Raw genomic sequence first — 18,346 nt, forward strand, 5'->3', positions numbered from 1 at the left:
TTCTGCATATTGTTAACAAGGTTACTGAAAACTGCACAAATGTTAAAAGATTACATGAATACTGCAAACTCAAAAAAAGATTACAGGAGATCAAAGCATGCATGTGAAAGGGAAACAAAAACCAAAAATAAACACTAGGCCTGAAATGCCTGATTTGTATGGTATCTTTATTAAAAATAAAACAACAACATAAAAATGTGCAAATGCCCCAAAAGTCCAACACTAAAGACAACAAGAAAACGAACTAACGCCAGTGCTGCTAAACGCTGACACGACCCTCAGATAAATTCTAAGCCTGACGAGCCTAGCCAACATGAATGCATTTGCTCAAAAGCTCACCTACGAAATCTCTTGAAAATAAACAACACAAACAGAAACAAAATGTGAGACATCACGCAACCAATGCTTACCGGCGCCTTGTTTACTAACCAAAAAAATCAACAACAAGAAAAGAAAAAAAAATCTTGTATTACATGTTAAAACGATTGCGGTGTGATGGGACAATGAACCAGGGTAGTGCATTTATATTGGTGGTTACACATTACAAGCAAATATTGGTGTTGAAAATTCACACTGAGGAGTAGAAGTTATATACAGGTATGGCAAGCGAGAATACCGACTTTGGCGCTTCAAAATGTGAAAGCTTAAACAAATTCAAATTTCTATTAAAAAGCATGCAGGAGATCAATGGGAAAACAAGTGTCCTCCTTTTGAAACCATCATTTTAAAATGAACATAATACTGCTTGTGCAAAAGGATCCTGATCTAACTACATGTTTCAAAACCTCTCTATTCTAGACACGCATGTGCCTGAGGTTTTACACAAGCTGCAGTTACGGGTTATAACATGTATACTTCCGTACAGTAAATGTGTTTGAACAAAAACACAACAAGGGGAATAAAACTAATACTGTACTATGTTCCCAAATAGCGACGCGACGGCGACAGCGACGAAAAGGCTGGCAGCAGACGAATTTGTGTGCTCGTGCTTCCATTAAAAGCGGCGCGGCAGCGAATGTGTTTTCATTTAGGGGAAGGGCTCCTAATATGGACCACCTTTTGTTTCATGCTGATAACTAGCTTGTTTTCTTGTGCAGAAGTTTCATATTGCGTTTGGTAGTCCTTCTATCTTAGGTCAACCGTTAGGCCTAATTAGAGTGAAATAGCTTTGATAGACATTCAGCAAAGCTTAAATACAGAGAAAATCACAAATGGTCCATATTAGGAGCCTGTGAAGCGGCCTTCACGAATCACTGTAAAAAGCCCCCAATACTTCAAAACAACATGATACAACTTAGTGTGCAAGTCAGACTAATTAAAATATGCTTTAGAATTATCTGTTTCGGGTTGATGAGAGCATTATGTGAAGCACACCAGGAAACTAAAGAAGTTTATCAAAAACAGAGTGAAAATAAGTGAAATTATCAACTTCCACGAAAACAAGACTATTTGTTATATTTGTGTTACACCTAGAGGGCTAGTTATAGGTTATTTCCAGCAAGCTTCTTAATAAATTAATGAAAATAGCCTTTAGCTGTTATTTTCTTCGATTTGTTGAAGGTGGTCCATATTAGGGGAAACTGAGCAACCAAAGACATTGACAGAATTAGCACAAGATTAGTTTCTTGGAACTAAATCTAAAAAAAAATTCCCTTACAAATATAACTTACGGCAAAAGAAAATGCACGCAATATTCAAACAATTACCAAAACCAATAAAAACAAAACCAGTACATTATGCTTTGTACATTATTTTCAAAACAAATATCTATCTCATTTGATTTTCCCTCAAAAGGTAAGTAAATGAAGAAAAAACAAACACACTATCAAACACACGTGTATCTTCTTTTGCCTTTGAGTGTGTAACCAAACCAAAACAAGGAGAGACCACGGACTTTGGGTAATACAGCATTACATGTCAAATTCTATGCCTATTAGCACTATATGACTATCAACCTTAAGACTAAGATTGCACTGCTCGTACATATTGGGAGCACTGCAAGCACAGTATAAGCACGCGTGTTTGTACATTTGGGGCACATTATGAGTGTGTATATATTTATGGGACACACTAAAGAGCACTCATGAAGCTGCACTGCAACACGGGTTAAGCTGCGTGTGCTGTGCAACAGTCGTTTTTTTGGGTTGAGTGACGTCAGAGTTAGCCACAATGACGTCATGAACTCACAATTTACGGTAGCCGTGACGTTTTCTCCATCTGTGGTACCGATGTTGTTTGTTGCTCTGCACATGTACACACCGGCGTCTGAACTCGAAAGATTGAGAATGGTCAGGTTTGGTGTGTCCACTGTGCCGCCGCTATATTTAAGAGAATTTCTCAGATCCATGACGCTACCGTCACGGAACCACAAGACTGACGTCACAGGTGGTATTGCACGTATGGAGCAAAATAACGTCAGAGATTGGCTTTGGACCCCGGTGACGATATCAGTGGTGCTTGAGTTTATTTTGGGTGGATCTGTTTAAAGAACAAAAAATCAAAGGGAAGCATTTTAGTGACTATCAGTAAAATATGTTTACAAGAAAAACAGAAGGGAAATGATAAAACGGAAGAGAAAAAATATAAATATGTCTACATGAACTTTACTAGAATTAAAATGTTTTAATTCCTTTAATATCATTCTTTTTGAAAACATACAAAACAAGACCTATTTGATTCAATCTGCAAGCCATTCTTTCAAGGTAAAGACAACTCACGTAATTCTATGGACCCTACTCAAGCTTAATTTCAGCAAAAAGAGTTTCGAACATTCTACTGCTGAAATGTATTGTCTATATGTCTTATACTTGCATGGTTCGAAAGAAAAACATGTACCTTCCTATATAAAGAATGTTGGAGTCACGCACAAGTAGTATAACTTGTGTTTAACTAATGTCATTCCAATGTTAAGTTACACTCAAAACTGTGAATAACGAAACAGATTTCTTTGAACAAATGTGATTGTGACTAATTGTATACATTCTGCAACATTGTATGAACAATTAGATATCATAAATCTAAGCAATGCATTTTCTCAAATATTCCAAAAAAGAACGGAATAGAATAAGATAAGGCCTGATACAATAAGAACACTAAATGTCTATTTTCATGGCTACCTCAAGATGGAACATTGTCTTTGCAGAATATTGCATCACTCAGAGTAACAACCGTGAAGTTGGCGATTACACTGCTTAGATATAGACCTACACACAAATCAAAGTAACAAATGAACGGAAACTTACACGTAACGGTGACAGGAACTTCACCGCTCGACCCGTTTCCTTTTGAGTTACCCACTGTGCATTGATAGGCTCCTGCATCATTAGGAGTAAGATTAAGAATAGTGAGACCCCCTGTTCCTGGCATCCCTCCACTGTACCGACTAGAATTGATGTCAAGTAAAACGTCATCTTTTGTCCACGTGATCAGTGATGGCGACGGGTTGGCATCGTACGAGCAAGGGATGAACACTGTGTTGGATTCTCGGCCGACAACCTCTGTAGTATTTGGAGTTATTTCTGGGGGATCTGCAAAAAACGATGCAGAAGCATGCATATCAACGTGATTCTTTTGACAAATCGGGATAGAACAGCGATAACTGCTAGAGCGAAACAAAAACGACCAGAGGAGGACAAGACGGATGTCTATGTACATGTTAATACAGATCATAACTAGTGAGAATTAAGCAGCTCTTTTTTCAGGAAGGGAAACTCACAAGCTTTACCCTGAAACAACTCCAACTCAAATACTTGCACTACTGAGTTACAATTGAACGGTTATCTAAGTTGATGCAATTTGACATCATTAAATGACTTTTTTTTTTTAAATTTTTGTTTTAGAAAAAGATTTTTCTCAGAGACAAACTGACAAACATTATAAACAGTTTGACTGCAGTTGTAAACAGAAAATACAAGACAACATACTACGGGTATGCGTTGGTCTGACTCCCTTTATTCATTCACTCAATGATGCCCAAAAGTAAATTTGATAGAAGAAGTTGCAATAGCCGTGCATAACAATGGCTATACATACAGACATTCATAAAGACTAACACAGTATGATAATGGCACTCACACTGAACATCAACATCTGTAGGAGTGTTGTTTCTCGATCCCAGCCCGTTCGTAATGCCACAGTAGTAGCTGCCCGATTCAGACCCATTCAAATTTGCTATGATCAAATCCGGGTTGCTCAAGGTTCCTCCACTGTAACGGCCCGTGATGCTTAGCGGCACGTCATCTTTGTACCAAGTGATAGAAGTGGGCGGAGGGTTTGCTTTAGCCTGGCATGTTATTGTCACTGTTGATCCTTTGTTTGGTGTAATTTCGGTGGGGTTTGTGTTGTTGAACGTTGGTAAATCTGCAGAAAAAGGTGGAAAAACTGGTTCAACAATAGAAAAGCTGTGGAACATATTGCATGGGGACAACAATTAAAAGTAAAGATAAAATTCAATTTAGCAGCGTAAATGTTGATCTAATTTTTAAGAAAAAAACCGTCATTTTGTAGTTGAGGTAAACGTTGTAAATTAACATATATGTGACATAGCTGTAATGTAAGAGTTTTTAATGTTTCATAAATGTTTCTTTTATGTCAAATTTTTTTTTTATATCAGCAACCAACTTTTATTGTCGTGGGAGCTAACTAAGTATTTTTGTATTGCATTGTATTTTCTTCAAGACTCAAACAAAACTGTAATGTAATTGTTAACTGAAAAAGTTGAATTTAAACTTGGGATCGATTTTAATCTTAGCACTGCCTCCTGTCTCACAATGTACACATGGGTAGAATTATTTTAGCACAAATCAGGTATTATTTTCAATCAATGAAGTATCGAGAAGGGGTTTCAATTGTAGCATGCCCTTGTTCATATTGTTCAGCGAATCACTAGATCATAAAAATAATGTTTCAAACTATACTTACAGTTGACTGTTACTGTGACGTTGTCACTTTGTCCTGTGCCCATGGTATTCTCTGCTAGGCACACATAAACCCCGTCATCTGCACTTCCCAGGGTATTTATTGTCAGACTAGGAATGGCCAACATCGAACCAGAATATTTTCCTCCAGAACCGCTGACATCAATAGGCTGTGAGTTTTTTGTCCATCGAATGACGGTGGGTTGAGGATTTGCGTCATACGAACAGTCTATCGTCAGGGATTGCGAGGCGTTCCTTGTGTATGACGTAGAGGGCACCCTCATGATGGGTGTATCTGTGTGAAAGATTCTAATCATGTAAGCAATTTACCTACAGAACTGAACTGAACAGATAACGTGTTATCAGGAAAAGTGGGTGTTTTATGTAAATCAGGTTAACATGCATCAAGGTAAGCCAAACAGCTCAACGTACTTTCACAATGAACTTTCTTTATTTTGTGTTTAACGTCGTTTTCAACCATTCAAGGTTATATCGCGACGGATTCACAATGAACATACGTTTGCTTTAGTGCACATGCACAAACACAGCAACTCAATCGAAGGAGAAAAATGCTGCAACAAATTTGAGGACAAAACATGTTCAGTAGATCCAGGAGAAAAACATGGTATTCAAAATATATTAACAAAATCGATACAATAACTGACATCTCCAGGAGCACATTTCAAAATAATGAAACATTGACACAGGAAAAACAACTACCACTTGTAAGGTAACTTAAACTTCAAATATTTCAGGATACACACATGATCACATACAAACAATATGGCTACTTCTACACTAACCATCTGGGTTAATTGACTCATCGGTGGTAACGCTAGAAAAAAAAACACATAACGAACAAACAAGCAAAAGCAATCAATAACAAACACACAAACAAAACTATGTTTTGAAGCATGGAGTGTCTTTTGCTACTAAAACACAGACTTTATTATACAACAGCAGTTAGTCTGGGTTGCAAATACTACGCAAGTGATCTTTGCTATGCGCGTGCTGAACTAACAGGCTAAATACTATGAGAAAAAGGTATTGTTTTTTTTTAAATGTGAACAAGGAATGTGTTTCCTTTTTATTGCGAAATAACTGTCTAAAACTATGTGCACGCGACAAAAAGCATCCTAACTATCTGATGTAAAATGCATGTAGAATTTGTGTTTGAACATAATGACGAAAAAAGTCTCAACTGAACCGAATTGAGTATTACAAGTTCCGCGAAAAATTACGTGTCAGTTGATCACTGAAATTGCACGTAGAAGTCCTATATACAGTAAAAAGAAGAAAAAAATACAACATATGTAACATTAATGCTCGTTAGTAAGTATCTCATACAGTGAGTGTTTTTTGTCAATAGTCCATATCAATGTTTATTACAGTGAAGTTTTTGTTCAAATTCGATATCAATGTAATAAACAAACAGAATATTGTACACTGAGGAATTAAATACACAATTAATAATTGTAGCATCAAAACAACCCCAAATTATTTGGATGTTTCAAAACAATAGTACTTATAATGAAAAACATGGAAAGTGTAAAGGCAATCATATTTATGCAAATGGAATCTGTGATCGCACTACACTAAATGCACGCTTTATTTAAGTATTTAAACTTTAGGAAACATGATCATCCTAGAAGCACTACGATAACATGTACACAAACAAACTCCAATGTAGGATTAACAAAACCAATACTGCATTATTTTCTCAATTGTTGTCAGCATAGCACACTCTTTTCATGTCTACAATTGTTAGTAACGACAGTTTGTCACATACTAAACTTTGCTACGTCACACGTGGCTAATCTCTTCTATGGAGAGCAATAGGTTACAAGCCAACGGCAACTGGACAGCTGTTTCCACTATGCGTTTTCCACAAGCAGGTAGCAGGCTGATGTCACGTCTAGACTCAAATGACGTCGTAACTTACAACGGACGTTGACAGTGGTGTTTTTACTTTCGCTAGAACCAACGCCGTTTGAAGCCCTGCATTGGTACACCCCAAAGTCAGAACTTTGCAGGTTGTTGATGGTAAGGGGAGGCGTAGGGACGGTACCCCCGCTGTATTTTGCGGTATTGCTGACGTCAAGAATGTTTCCGTTACGCAGCCACTCTATTGACGTCACAGGGGGAACTGCGTCAATGCTACAAGGCACAGTTATTGAAGAACTTTCGTTGACAGATATTTCACTTGGTGTACCTGTGTCTATTTTTGGTGGATCTGAAAAAGAACAGAGCATCTGAAGTGTGCCTTCAAAAGAACTCACAACATCAAATAATAAATGATAAAGCAAAATCAGAATTTTCAGAACTCGGCAGGACTTGAAATCATAAAAGTCGAAGAAAGAAATGGGAAGAACATTTATTTCTGAATAGAGAGTACGGAATATAGAATATACAGTCGAAGTAACTGTGGCATCCACACTTGATAGTATTAGTTATTAGTTAAACTACCGACCGACAGAGAGAAAAATCACCATTCCTTAGCGACCCCTTTTAATTGGTCGGTTCGTGATATACAGGTTTGACTTTATATAGAATACACGGACAGGAGATAACCAGACACCCACCCCTACACCCATCATGGCCATATTGAATAAAGTATATCCAAGACTTTTCTAGCTTTTCAGGCTTAAGGATACATAAGAGAAAGTCTGAGGCGATGTGGTTGGGTAGTAGGAAACATTGTGATGAAACATTTTATAATTTTGTTTGGAAGAAGAAGTTGAAGATTTTGGGTGTATATTTTTGTAATGATAAGAGTGCTTCTTTGGTAGAAGATAACTGGACTGGAAGAATAAGGAATATCAAGCGATTGATTTGTGCATGGGAGAAGCGAAATTTGAGCATTGTAGGGAAAATATGTATTGTGAAAACGTTTTTAATTTCACAATTTGTGTATATTATGCAAGCGTTTGTATTACCTGACTGTGTTTTGAATGAAGTCAATACCTTATTGTTTAGATTTTTGTGGCGAAAAAGAGATTGTAATCGGAAGGCCTTTGAAAAGGTGAAAAGAAGCGTTGTATGTTTTGAAATTGAAAAAGGTGGTTTAAAAATGATCGATATTAGGCAAATGCAAATCTCTTTTTTATTACAATGGGTTTCACAACTTACTACATCAAATGAAAATGATAATTGGAGTTTCACTCCAAAGATGATGTATTTGCGTTTTGGAAAACATCTTGAATGTTTCTTATCGAATGTAAACAGTGCAAGATTTAAAGGGTTAGACCTAGTGAAATCACACTTTTGGAAAGCAGTATTAAAATATTGGCTGGATAATAACCACTACGATCGTGGGACAATCGGGCCGATTTTATTATGGAATAATGCATGCATAACGTATAGTGGCAAAGTTTTATTTTTTGAGAGTTGGATACAACGAGGTGTATTGGTATTAACTGACATTGTACGTTCGGGAGATATATTATCATATCAAGATATATGTGATTTGATTGGATATTCGCCAAACCGAATTCTTGAATATAATGTTGTAAAAGCTGCTGTGTCATTATTTATGAGGAAAAATGCTGTAAATATGACTGATGATGTTTGTATTACTTTACCACTGTTTAACGGCAAAAATGTGTTAAGTGCCAGCGAATACAGGAAAGAGATTATTAATATGAAAACAGATGTACCATGTTCCGGAGGATTTTGGAAGAGAAAGTTTAATGTAGAAATTGATGAACGATCCTGGATAGTTGCCTATCAGTCAACACAAGAGACTAGATTAAGAGTTTTACACTGGAAAATTATGCACAACATTTATCCGACCAACATTCTCCTGTGTAAAATGAAAGTAACGGAAACTAATAAATGCAATTACTGCTGTGATGTAACTGATTTCATTGAACACTTCTTTTTTGAATGCCCGGTTGTATACAAATTCTGGAAGTTTATTGAAGAATTTATTTTTCGTACTTTAGAAATTAAGATTATTTTGAATGTTAGTGATGTTTTATTTGGTATGCATTTTGTAATGGTGAGAAAGGCAACTATGTATAAATTGAACCACATTATCTTAATCGGAAAGATGTGCGTTAGTATATATAAACAAGTCGCGTAAGGCGAAAATACAATATTTAGTCAAGTAGCTGTCGAACTCACAGAATGAAACTGAACGCAATGCAACGCAGCAAGACCGTATACTCGTGGTCCACCGCTCACGGCATAGGCAGTGAAATTGACAAGAAGAGCGGGGTAGTGGTTACGCTATGCTGCATAGCACGCTTTTCTGTACCTCTCTTCGTTTTAACTTTCTGAGCGTGTTTTTAATCCAAACATATCATATCTATATATTTTTGGAATCAGGAACCGACAAGGAATAAGATGAAAGTGTTTTTAAATTGATTTCGAAAAAAAATTGATAATAATTTTTATATATTTAATTTTCAGAGCTTGTTTTTAATCCGAATATAACATATTTATATGTTTTTGGAATCAGCAAATGATGGAGAATAAGATAAACGTAAATTTGGATCGTTTTATAAATTTTTTTTTTTTTTTACAATTTTCAGATTTTTAATGACCAAAGTCATTAATTAATTTTTAAGCCACCAAGCTGAAATGCAATACCGAACCCCGGGCTTTGTCGAAGAGTACTTGACCAAACTTTCAACCAATTTGGTTGAAAAATGAGGGCGTGACAGTGCCGCCTCAACTTTCACGAAAAGCCGGATATGACGTCATCAAAGACATTTATCAAAAAAATGAAAAAAACGTTCGGGGATTTCATACCCAGGAACTCTCATGTCAAATTTCATAAAGATCGGTCCAGTAGTTTAGTCTGAATCGCTCTACACACACACACACACGCACACACGCACACACACACGCACACACGCACATACACCACGACCCTCGTTTCGATTCCCCCTCGATGTTAAAATATTTAGTCAAAACTTGACTAAATATAAAAAACAAATTCGTTTTTACCGTTGGAAAGTATTTTTAATAGGCAGTTACAGATAAGAAGCATTTTTGTGTGAGTGTTCGAAGAACAAAACGTTAAAAAAGTTAGCTTGTTGTTCTCGATAAGTTGTATTTAATTCATTGTATGAGATATTGTTAATTGTTGTTATTTATGTGAATAAAATTGTTGGAAAAAAAAAGAAGAAAAAAAAAAAAAAAAACCATTCCTTAGCGACCCCTTTTAATTGGTCGGTTCGTGATATACAGGTTTGACTTTATATAGAATACACGGGCAGGAGATAACCAGACACCCACCCCTACACCCATCATGGCCATATTGAATAAAGTATATCCAAAAAAACATACTCACAAGTAACGTTCAAAGGAATATCACCACTTTCCGCACTACCACGTGTGTTCTCTACACTACATTCGTACACTCCTGCGTCGGTAGTGGCTAGGGTGACAATTGTCAGGCCTGGAGTTCCCACCGTGCCTCCCGAGTATTCAGCGGAAGTGACGTCAACTGTGGCGCCATTTTTGGTCCAAGTGATTCTGGTTGGAAGCGGGTTGGCATCGTAGGTACAGGGAATCGTGATAGACGTTGTCTCATTGCCTCTCAGAGCTGTTGTGTTTGAAACTATTTCTGGGGGATCTGAAGAAAAAGTGCAAATGTGTTTAACATGCTAACTCAGCTAAGTGACAGACTGAAATCAAAGCTGATGTTTTTAAAATCAAGCACACACAAACAAAAAACCACCCACACCTACACATATGTGCACACGAACACACCCATACACAAACGCACGCGTACACACACGCACAGACTTACAGTCTCTGTCCCATAATACCTACTAGAGCATACACACCAACGTACTCACTCTTTTTCTCTCTCTCGTCACACACACACACACACACACACTCAAACCCACACACTCATACACACACACACACTCATACACACACTCACACCTCCCCCCCTCTCACACACAAATCAACTCACACTGGACAATGAGATTGGTCTGCGTGCTGTTTCCAGTCCCAAGGTCATTCGTCACACGACAATTGTAATGACCAGAGTCAGACCCGGTCAGCCCGGTAATGGTTAGTGCCGGGTTGGTCAAGGTCCCTCCGCTGTAACGACCCATGATGGTCACCTGTTGTCCATTCTTGTGCCACGTGATGGATGTGGGTGGGGGGTTTGAGTCAGCTTGGCATTGCAGTGTTACGGTTTCTCCTTTGGTTTTATTCACTTCTATTGGCGTGGTATTGTTGAACTGAGGTACATCTGTAAAATAAACAAAATAAAAAGGGTGAAATGTGAAAGTGAATGTGAAGATATTGATTTCGGGCTAATCTGAAAAATGGTAAGGTATAGAGTTCTGGGGGTTTTGCATTGGGGTAAATCTGAAAAACGGTAAGACGTTGAACGTGAAGGTGTTGAAGTAAAGGGTAAATCTCAATTGAATTCGTAACCGACATCAGAGCCAATCGGCAAGATGTATTAAGAAACAAGTCGCGTAAGGCGAAAATACAATATTTAGTCAAGTAGCTGTCGAACTCACAGAATGAAACTGAACGCAACGCAACGCAGCAAGACCGTATACTCGTAGCATCGTCACTCCACCGCCCGTGGCAAAGGCAGTGCCCGTGGAATTGACAAGAAGAGCGGGATATTCGTTGCGCTGAGAAGGATAGCACGCTTTTCTGTACCTCTCTTCGTTTTAACTTTCTGAGCGTGTTTTTAATCCAAACATATCATATCTATATGTTTTTGGAATCAGGAACCGACAAGGAATAAGATGAAAGTGTTTTTAAAACGATTTCGAAAAAAAAAATTGATAATAATTTTTATATATTTAATTTTCAGAGCTTGTTTTTAATCCGAATATAACATATTTATATGTTTTTGGAATCAGCAAATGATGGAGAATAAGATAAATGTAAATTTGGATCGTTTTATAAATTTTTATTTTTTTTTACAATTTTCCGATTTTTAATGACCAAAGTCATTAATTAATTTTTAAGCCACCAAATGCAATACCGAACCCCGGGCTTCGTCGAACATTACTTGACCAAAATTTCAACCAATTTGGTTGAAAAATGAGGGCGTGACAGTGCCGCCTCAACTTTCACGAAAAGCCGGATATGACGTCATCAAAGACATTTATCAAAAAAATGAAAAAAATGTTCGGGGATTTCATACCCAGGAACTCTCATGTCAAATTTCATAAAGATCGGTCCAGTAGTTTAGTCTGAATCGCTCTACACACACACACACACACACACACACACGCACAGACAGACAGACACACATACACCATACCCTCGTTTCGATTCCCCCTCGATGTTAAAATATTTAGTCAAAACTTGACTAAATATAAAAAGGCCTTTCACTTTACACAGAAAGCTAAAAACACCAGGCTTTCATATTGGACCAGGATACTTGACAATACATACCAACAATCAACAGTCTGTTTTTCTGTGTGTGTGTGTGTGTGTGTGTGTGTGTGTGTGTGTGTGTGTGTGTGTGTGTGTGTGTGTGTGTGTGTGTGTCTGTGTGTGTGTGTTGTGTGTGTGTGTGTGTGTGTGTTGTGTTGTGTGTGTGTGTGTGTATGTGTGTTGTGTGTGTGTGTGTGTGTCTGTGTGTGTGTTGTGTGTGTGTGTGCGTTGTGTGTGTGTGTGTGTGTGTGTGTGTGTGTGTGTGTGCAGAGAAGGGCTTTATTAAAAGGAACAAATTGCTTAGCGGGCACTAGTTGCAATATGTGGAACTAAATCATCAATACGTTCTCTCTCTTCACAGGAAGCAGTGAGGATGCTCTTATCTGTGGTCTATTTCAAGTGACGACTAAGATGGCCTTACCCAGCCTGGGGATGACCAAATCGTCCGCCCGATCGCCAGGGGCGAGTAAACAATCCGCCGGGCAAGTAGAAACTGCCTCGCAACTCGCCCGGCTGACCAGTGAAGATTCTGGTCAAATGCAACACTTCTGGTTGTACTATCTAGTTTCAATGTGTATACACGCTGCAGATGCAGCAACTGTGGTATGTAACGGGACAGCGACATTTCTGGTGGGCTAGTGACTTTCTGGAAGTTAGTCGCCCGGCTGGCGAGTTTACATTTTGAGATTTGGCCATCCCTGCTTACCCCATGTAAAAACCCGAGCAGGTCTGCGGTAGTGAGCCAAACACTTTTTAAGGGCTTTACAATCTTAAAACTTGATATACTTACAAGTAATCACGACTGTGGCGTCATGGCTGCTCCCTCGTCCAGCACTGCTCACTGCGCTACAAACGTAGATGCCCGCGTCGTCAACCGTTAGGGGGTTAATTCTCAGTCCGGGGAAAGTTAAATTTGAACCCTGGTACTTTCCCCCGGAATTGATGACGTCAATGATTTGTGAGTTCTTGGTCCATTCGATTCTTGTGGCAGGAGGCCTCGCGGTGTAGTAGCAAGGGAGTGTGAGTGAGCCTGTCGCTTGTCCCGTGTAGGTTGTGCCGTTGATCACCACTTTGGGCAGGTCTGAAAAATAGGGTACAAATCAGTAATGACAGGAATCGCAAACAAGAAAGGTCATTTCATGGAACGTTACATTTTTAAGCAAAACGAATAATTCACAAGAAACTCGGTCTAAAAATCTCGACAGAGGACGAACATGTCATGTTCCTCAGCGAACAAATAATTGCACATTGATAGGCTTCCATTAAAACTTCGATGTTAACATGGTTGGTTGACACTAACACAAAGCTACTCTGAAGCCCGACGGATGGAAGATTTTTGAAATCAATGATATTTTTTGCAATAAAATATCAATAACATTCCAGCTGTTTAATTCCTCTGCACAAATAAGCCACCCCCCCAAAAAAAAAAGAAAAACCCAAAAAAACAAACAAACCGCAAAGTAGGTGCTTGCATTGTAGGATAAATTACTCACAAGTAACAGAGAGAGTCACGTTGTTACTCTCGCCTGTACCGATTCTATTGGTTGCCCGGCAACGGTACACGCCGTCATCAGATGTCTGCACAGTACGAATGATCAAGGTGGGGTTGTTCAGGACACCACCACTGTATGTGGCAGAATTGTTGGTATCTATGACGACACCATTACGCGACCAGGTTAGTGACGTGACTGCAGGAAAACCTTCGTAGCTGCAGGGTAGGAGGACTGTCGTATTTTCCATGGTGGTTACAAAGTTACTGTTTCCGACGTCTACTTTTGGCACATCTGTGGAGGTTAGTACAAAAACAAGGCTTAGGACACGGAATAATTTAGAGGGAATGTAAACGTATCTGTGTCTACAATATAACAATCTTAGCTTTAGTAGTATAAAATACAGGAGTTGATCCCCATCGCTGTGGTCTTTGGGGAATTATAATGATATATTTAGAGGCATTAAAAGCACCAACCTTCCCGTGCAAACATATCTGCTCTCTAACTCAGATATGCCCAGACTTTTACTTGGAATAAGACCACCCCTCTACTTGGGCACATACACAAAAAGACACTGCCTGGTAGCTTCCAGTGTGGAGTGTGATTAAAACGAAATTGAAACGAATGTCAGTAACAAGATTCATTCATCAAAAACTTCCAACCTGCGCAAAAGCAAATAGGCACTTGATATTTAGGTATATGTTCAAGTTGAAGAATATTCTTCCCCCAATTCTTCTTCTTCTTCTGCGTTCGTGGGCTGAAACTCCCACGTACACTCGTGTTTTTTTGCACGAGTGGAATTTTACGTGTATGACCGTTTTTACCCCGCCATTTAGGCAGCCATACGCCGCTTTCGGAGGAAGCATGCTGGGTATTTTCGTGTTTCTATAACCCACCGAACTCTGACATGGATTACAGGATCTTTTTCGTGCGCACTTGGTCTTGTGCTTGCGTGTACACACGGGGGTGTTCGGACACCGAGGAGAGTCTGCACACAAAGTTGACTCTGAGAAATAAATCTCTCGCCGAACGTGGGGACGAACTCACGCTGACAGCGGCCAACTGGATACAAATCCAGCGCGCTACCGACTGAGCTACATCCCCGCCCTGACTGAGCTACATCCCCGCCCTGACTGAACTACATCCCCGCCCTGACTGAGCTACATCCCCGCCCTGACTGAGCTACATCCCCGCCCTGACTGAGCTACATCCCCGCCCTTCCCCCAATTAAAAGCTTGGACACATCTGAGACAGCAAACAATGTCGTTTACGCAGGAAGGACTGTGCCTGTGACATGGCAAGTATCCTGGAGACAGCGCGGGGCAACAAAAACAGAAGTGCAGAACAATCGCACTTTCGTCCAAAGTGCCACCTCGACGACCCTCCTGGCCAGAGGACTGAACTGAACTGACTTAGTGAGCCATCTTTAGTAGCAAAATGACAACCAAAGAGTAATATGCTTCTTATAGGCAGAATATACCTGCGCAGTTTCAGCGGCACAGACGACGCACTGCCTATTATTTATGCCGCGATAGGGATTGTGACGAGTATTTGGCCTGTTTTCCTTTCATGCAACGTGTAGCGGGCTGGGATAATCTGCAGTGCGTCGTCGGTCCTGCTGAAGTTACATAATTATGTGAGCGGAGCCCCTTAGTTCCTTTCAGAAATTCCAACGCCAGTCCCGTCTATCATTGCTCTTGAAGTCATATCTGTTCTCAATTTCTCCCTTTTTCTTCTTTTTGTTCTTCAGCGTCTAGTTTGTATCTGTTTATGTAAAGCCTATTATTAAAGAAAGTCAAGATTTTACTGTCTTTGGTTTGAATGAGTAAGTGTGTAGACAGAGTGTCTATACCGCATGAAGGATATGACCCTACTTAAGAAACTGCAACAGTTCTACAGCAAACGTAAAACAGCCATAGATAACTCCTTAATCTTTGTGCAGGCATACAATCTATCCTTTAAGCTTACATACTGCATAAAAAAACCTAAAACAAAACAAAACAAAACAAAACAATAAGCTGACACGAAGACAAAAATGCTTCAATCAATCACATCATGCCTCTGCCATGACACCTTAATGAGAATAATACAGATAACATAATAATGATAATAAACACAATATAAAACGTATCTTACATGTTACAGCGACATTGATATCCCCGCTTCTGTTTGTCCCTTTTTCGTTGACCACAATACACTCATAAACGCCTGCATCACTTGGCTCAATGTCTGCGATCGTCAGCCCGCCTGTTCCGTGGGTTCCTCCAGTATATGCTGCAGAATTTATGTTAATTGCTACGCCATCTTTTGTCCACGTGATCTGTGATGGTGGTGGATTTGCGTCGTAGGCGCAGGGGATGAATACTGGCGTGGATTCGCTGCCTGTTATGGCTGTCGTGTTGGTTACCATTTCTGGTGGATCTGAAAACAAAACACTGAGTTTTTATTTTTTATTTACTGTTTGTGTGCAGGACAAGAAGTACTATCTCGACATTTTATTTGATATACAAAAAAACTAAACACAATTATGATAGTGTTTCAAGACACAATATATTGTCCTAGCATATGATTTAATTCACAACATAAAGTTCGAGTACCAGTTAATGTAGAGGGCTAAATTTGTAACTGTTTTGGTTTTGAAAGCAAGCCAGGATTATTCGTTTCCATTTACTCGCTTTGAAAGCGATGTGATAAATGTTGGTACACACAGCTGAAATACATTTTTTTGATGAGAGGGATGTTAATGTTTAGCTTTGGTGAACCACAATGTAAATCCTATTGCTTCTCTTTTCGTCCCACTCTCTAAATAAGTTCCAGCCCTGTTCATCTTGACTATGATTATGACTAGATGCTATGTTAAGTGGATTTGAAAATTGGAATGTTATGCACGCACGCGCATACATACACACACACACACACACACACACACACACACACACACACACACCACATCCCAGCGGCATACACTTACAAAACACATCCAGTTCGGTGCCATTATTGGTGATGGTCCAGATGTCGTTCGTAACACTGCAGTTATAGACGCCCGAGTCAGACCCGGTCAATCCTGTAATGGTCAAATCTGGACTGGTCACATTTCCTCCGCTGTAACGACCAGCAATGGTCAGCTGCTCTCCATTTTTGTACCACGTGATGGAGGTGGCGGGAGGTCTGGAGTTGAACTGGCAGAATAATATCACTGTCTCCCCTTTTGTTCGTTCCACCTCTTGTGGGGTTGTGGAGTTAAACTGAGGTGGATCTGGACATTACAACAACCATATCTTGTTGTCAACATGTATTTGTGCACTCCAGGAAATATACCCTTTTTTGATTATAAACTGTATATTAAAAGGTTCACTCTGCATCTCAGCCACATGCAACAATCGTTTGACGTGTACAATCTTTTTAAAATAATAATATCAGTCTGGTGTCTGTTAGCAATGTGGCTTTGTTTTCTTCAGTTGTATACATTTCTGTCAGTGTCCGTGCCAAAAAAAAAAAAAAAATAATAATAATGTTAGCATAGGTTGTTAGTCAGTACTTACAGTTAACAGATAAGGTGACCGCTTGGCTGCTGCCCGTCCCCATCGTGTTTGTTGCAGTGCACACGTACGTTCCTGCGTCTTCCCTTGTCAAACTATTGATTGTCAGGGTCGCATTGGTCGTCGTTGAGCCTGCATACTTTCCCCCAGAATTGATGACGTCAAGTGGTTGTGAGTTCTTTGTCCATTGGACACGTGTTGGTATCGGGAAGGCGTCGTAGGAACAAGGAATCGTCTGAGATTGCCCGGCGTTTTGTGTGTATGCCGTTGCAATGACCGTCATAATTGGGACATCTGTTTGTTTGTGAGTGAAAAATAAACAAACAATTAGCCTGCATAAAAACACTGTGCTGATACCAAAATCACTTGACTTGATTAATGACATGTGAAACATTTGTTTCCATTGAAAAACTGAAAGTAAATAATCATTCTTACATTTGTAAAAAGATAATTCACATGTGTCCAATGGATCATTGCGCATAGAGTAAACATGAAACAAAGCCAAAGCGGTGTAATTGACCGATTTAAATACAATCATTACAAATATAAGGTCCCTTCTGGCTCATCTTAATCGTGCTTAATGTCAAAAAAGTGCGAACATTGGAAACATTTATCTGATTAAAGTCTATTTATACAACACATTTTCATACGCAAGGTAAGTAGCATGATGCAAAACATTTTGCGAAGGATGATACATCGTACAACATTATTTAATAAATAACTTGCTAGTTCTATCACTTTCGTTAGTTCAACCACCCAGCTACACTTGAAAAGGCATTGCTCAATATTCGTTTCTACTACCTCTTGTGTCTTATGTAAAAAAAACGCCTGTTAATATTATTTATGCCCTTGAAAACAAAACAACAGCCCTAAAGCTTCAAGCATGACGTACTCTCCACAGAAGTATTCATCCCTTGTCTGCTGAGCATGTTTTTTGTTTAAACTTCTTCAGAGTTTCAGTGTACAAAAATCTTTTATTTTTAATTTTACACTGAAAACAACTAATTTAGTACTGAACAGTGCCTTTTAC

General features: G+C 39.1%; 1 protein-coding gene across 2 annotated transcripts in view; it reads right to left on the reverse strand.

The window, feature by feature from the left end:
• The window catches only part of LOC138973211 (hemicentin-1-like), an 82,426-nt gene that overhangs the window by 16,545 nt on the left and 47,535 nt on the right, over positions 1-18,346 (reverse strand). For both annotated transcript variants that reach the window (XM_070345920.1, XM_070345919.1), the window contains 12 exons: positions 17,320-17,610; positions 16,749-17,033; positions 15,914-16,198; positions 13,781-14,071; positions 13,078-13,368; positions 10,849-11,133; positions 10,216-10,500; positions 6,859-7,149; positions 4,921-5,211; positions 4,075-4,359; positions 3,243-3,527; positions 2,188-2,478 (listed from right to left, as the gene is read on the reverse strand). In XM_070345920.1, coding sequence (XP_070202021.1) covers positions 2,188-2,478; positions 3,243-3,527; positions 4,075-4,359; positions 4,921-5,211; positions 6,859-7,149; positions 10,216-10,500; positions 10,849-11,133; positions 13,078-13,368; positions 13,781-14,071; positions 15,914-16,198; positions 16,749-17,033; positions 17,320-17,610 — 3,456 coding nt within the window. The remainder of the gene's footprint in view (positions 1-2,187; positions 2,479-3,242; positions 3,528-4,074; positions 4,360-4,920; positions 5,212-6,858; positions 7,150-10,215; positions 10,501-10,848; positions 11,134-13,077; positions 13,369-13,780; positions 14,072-15,913; positions 16,199-16,748; positions 17,034-17,319; positions 17,611-18,346) is intronic.

Source organism: Littorina saxatilis, linkage group LG8, assembly GCF_037325665.1.
Source record: "Littorina saxatilis isolate snail1 linkage group LG8, US_GU_Lsax_2.0, whole genome shotgun sequence".
Lineage (NCBI taxonomy): Eukaryota > Metazoa > Mollusca > Gastropoda > Littorinimorpha > Littorinidae > Littorina > Littorina saxatilis.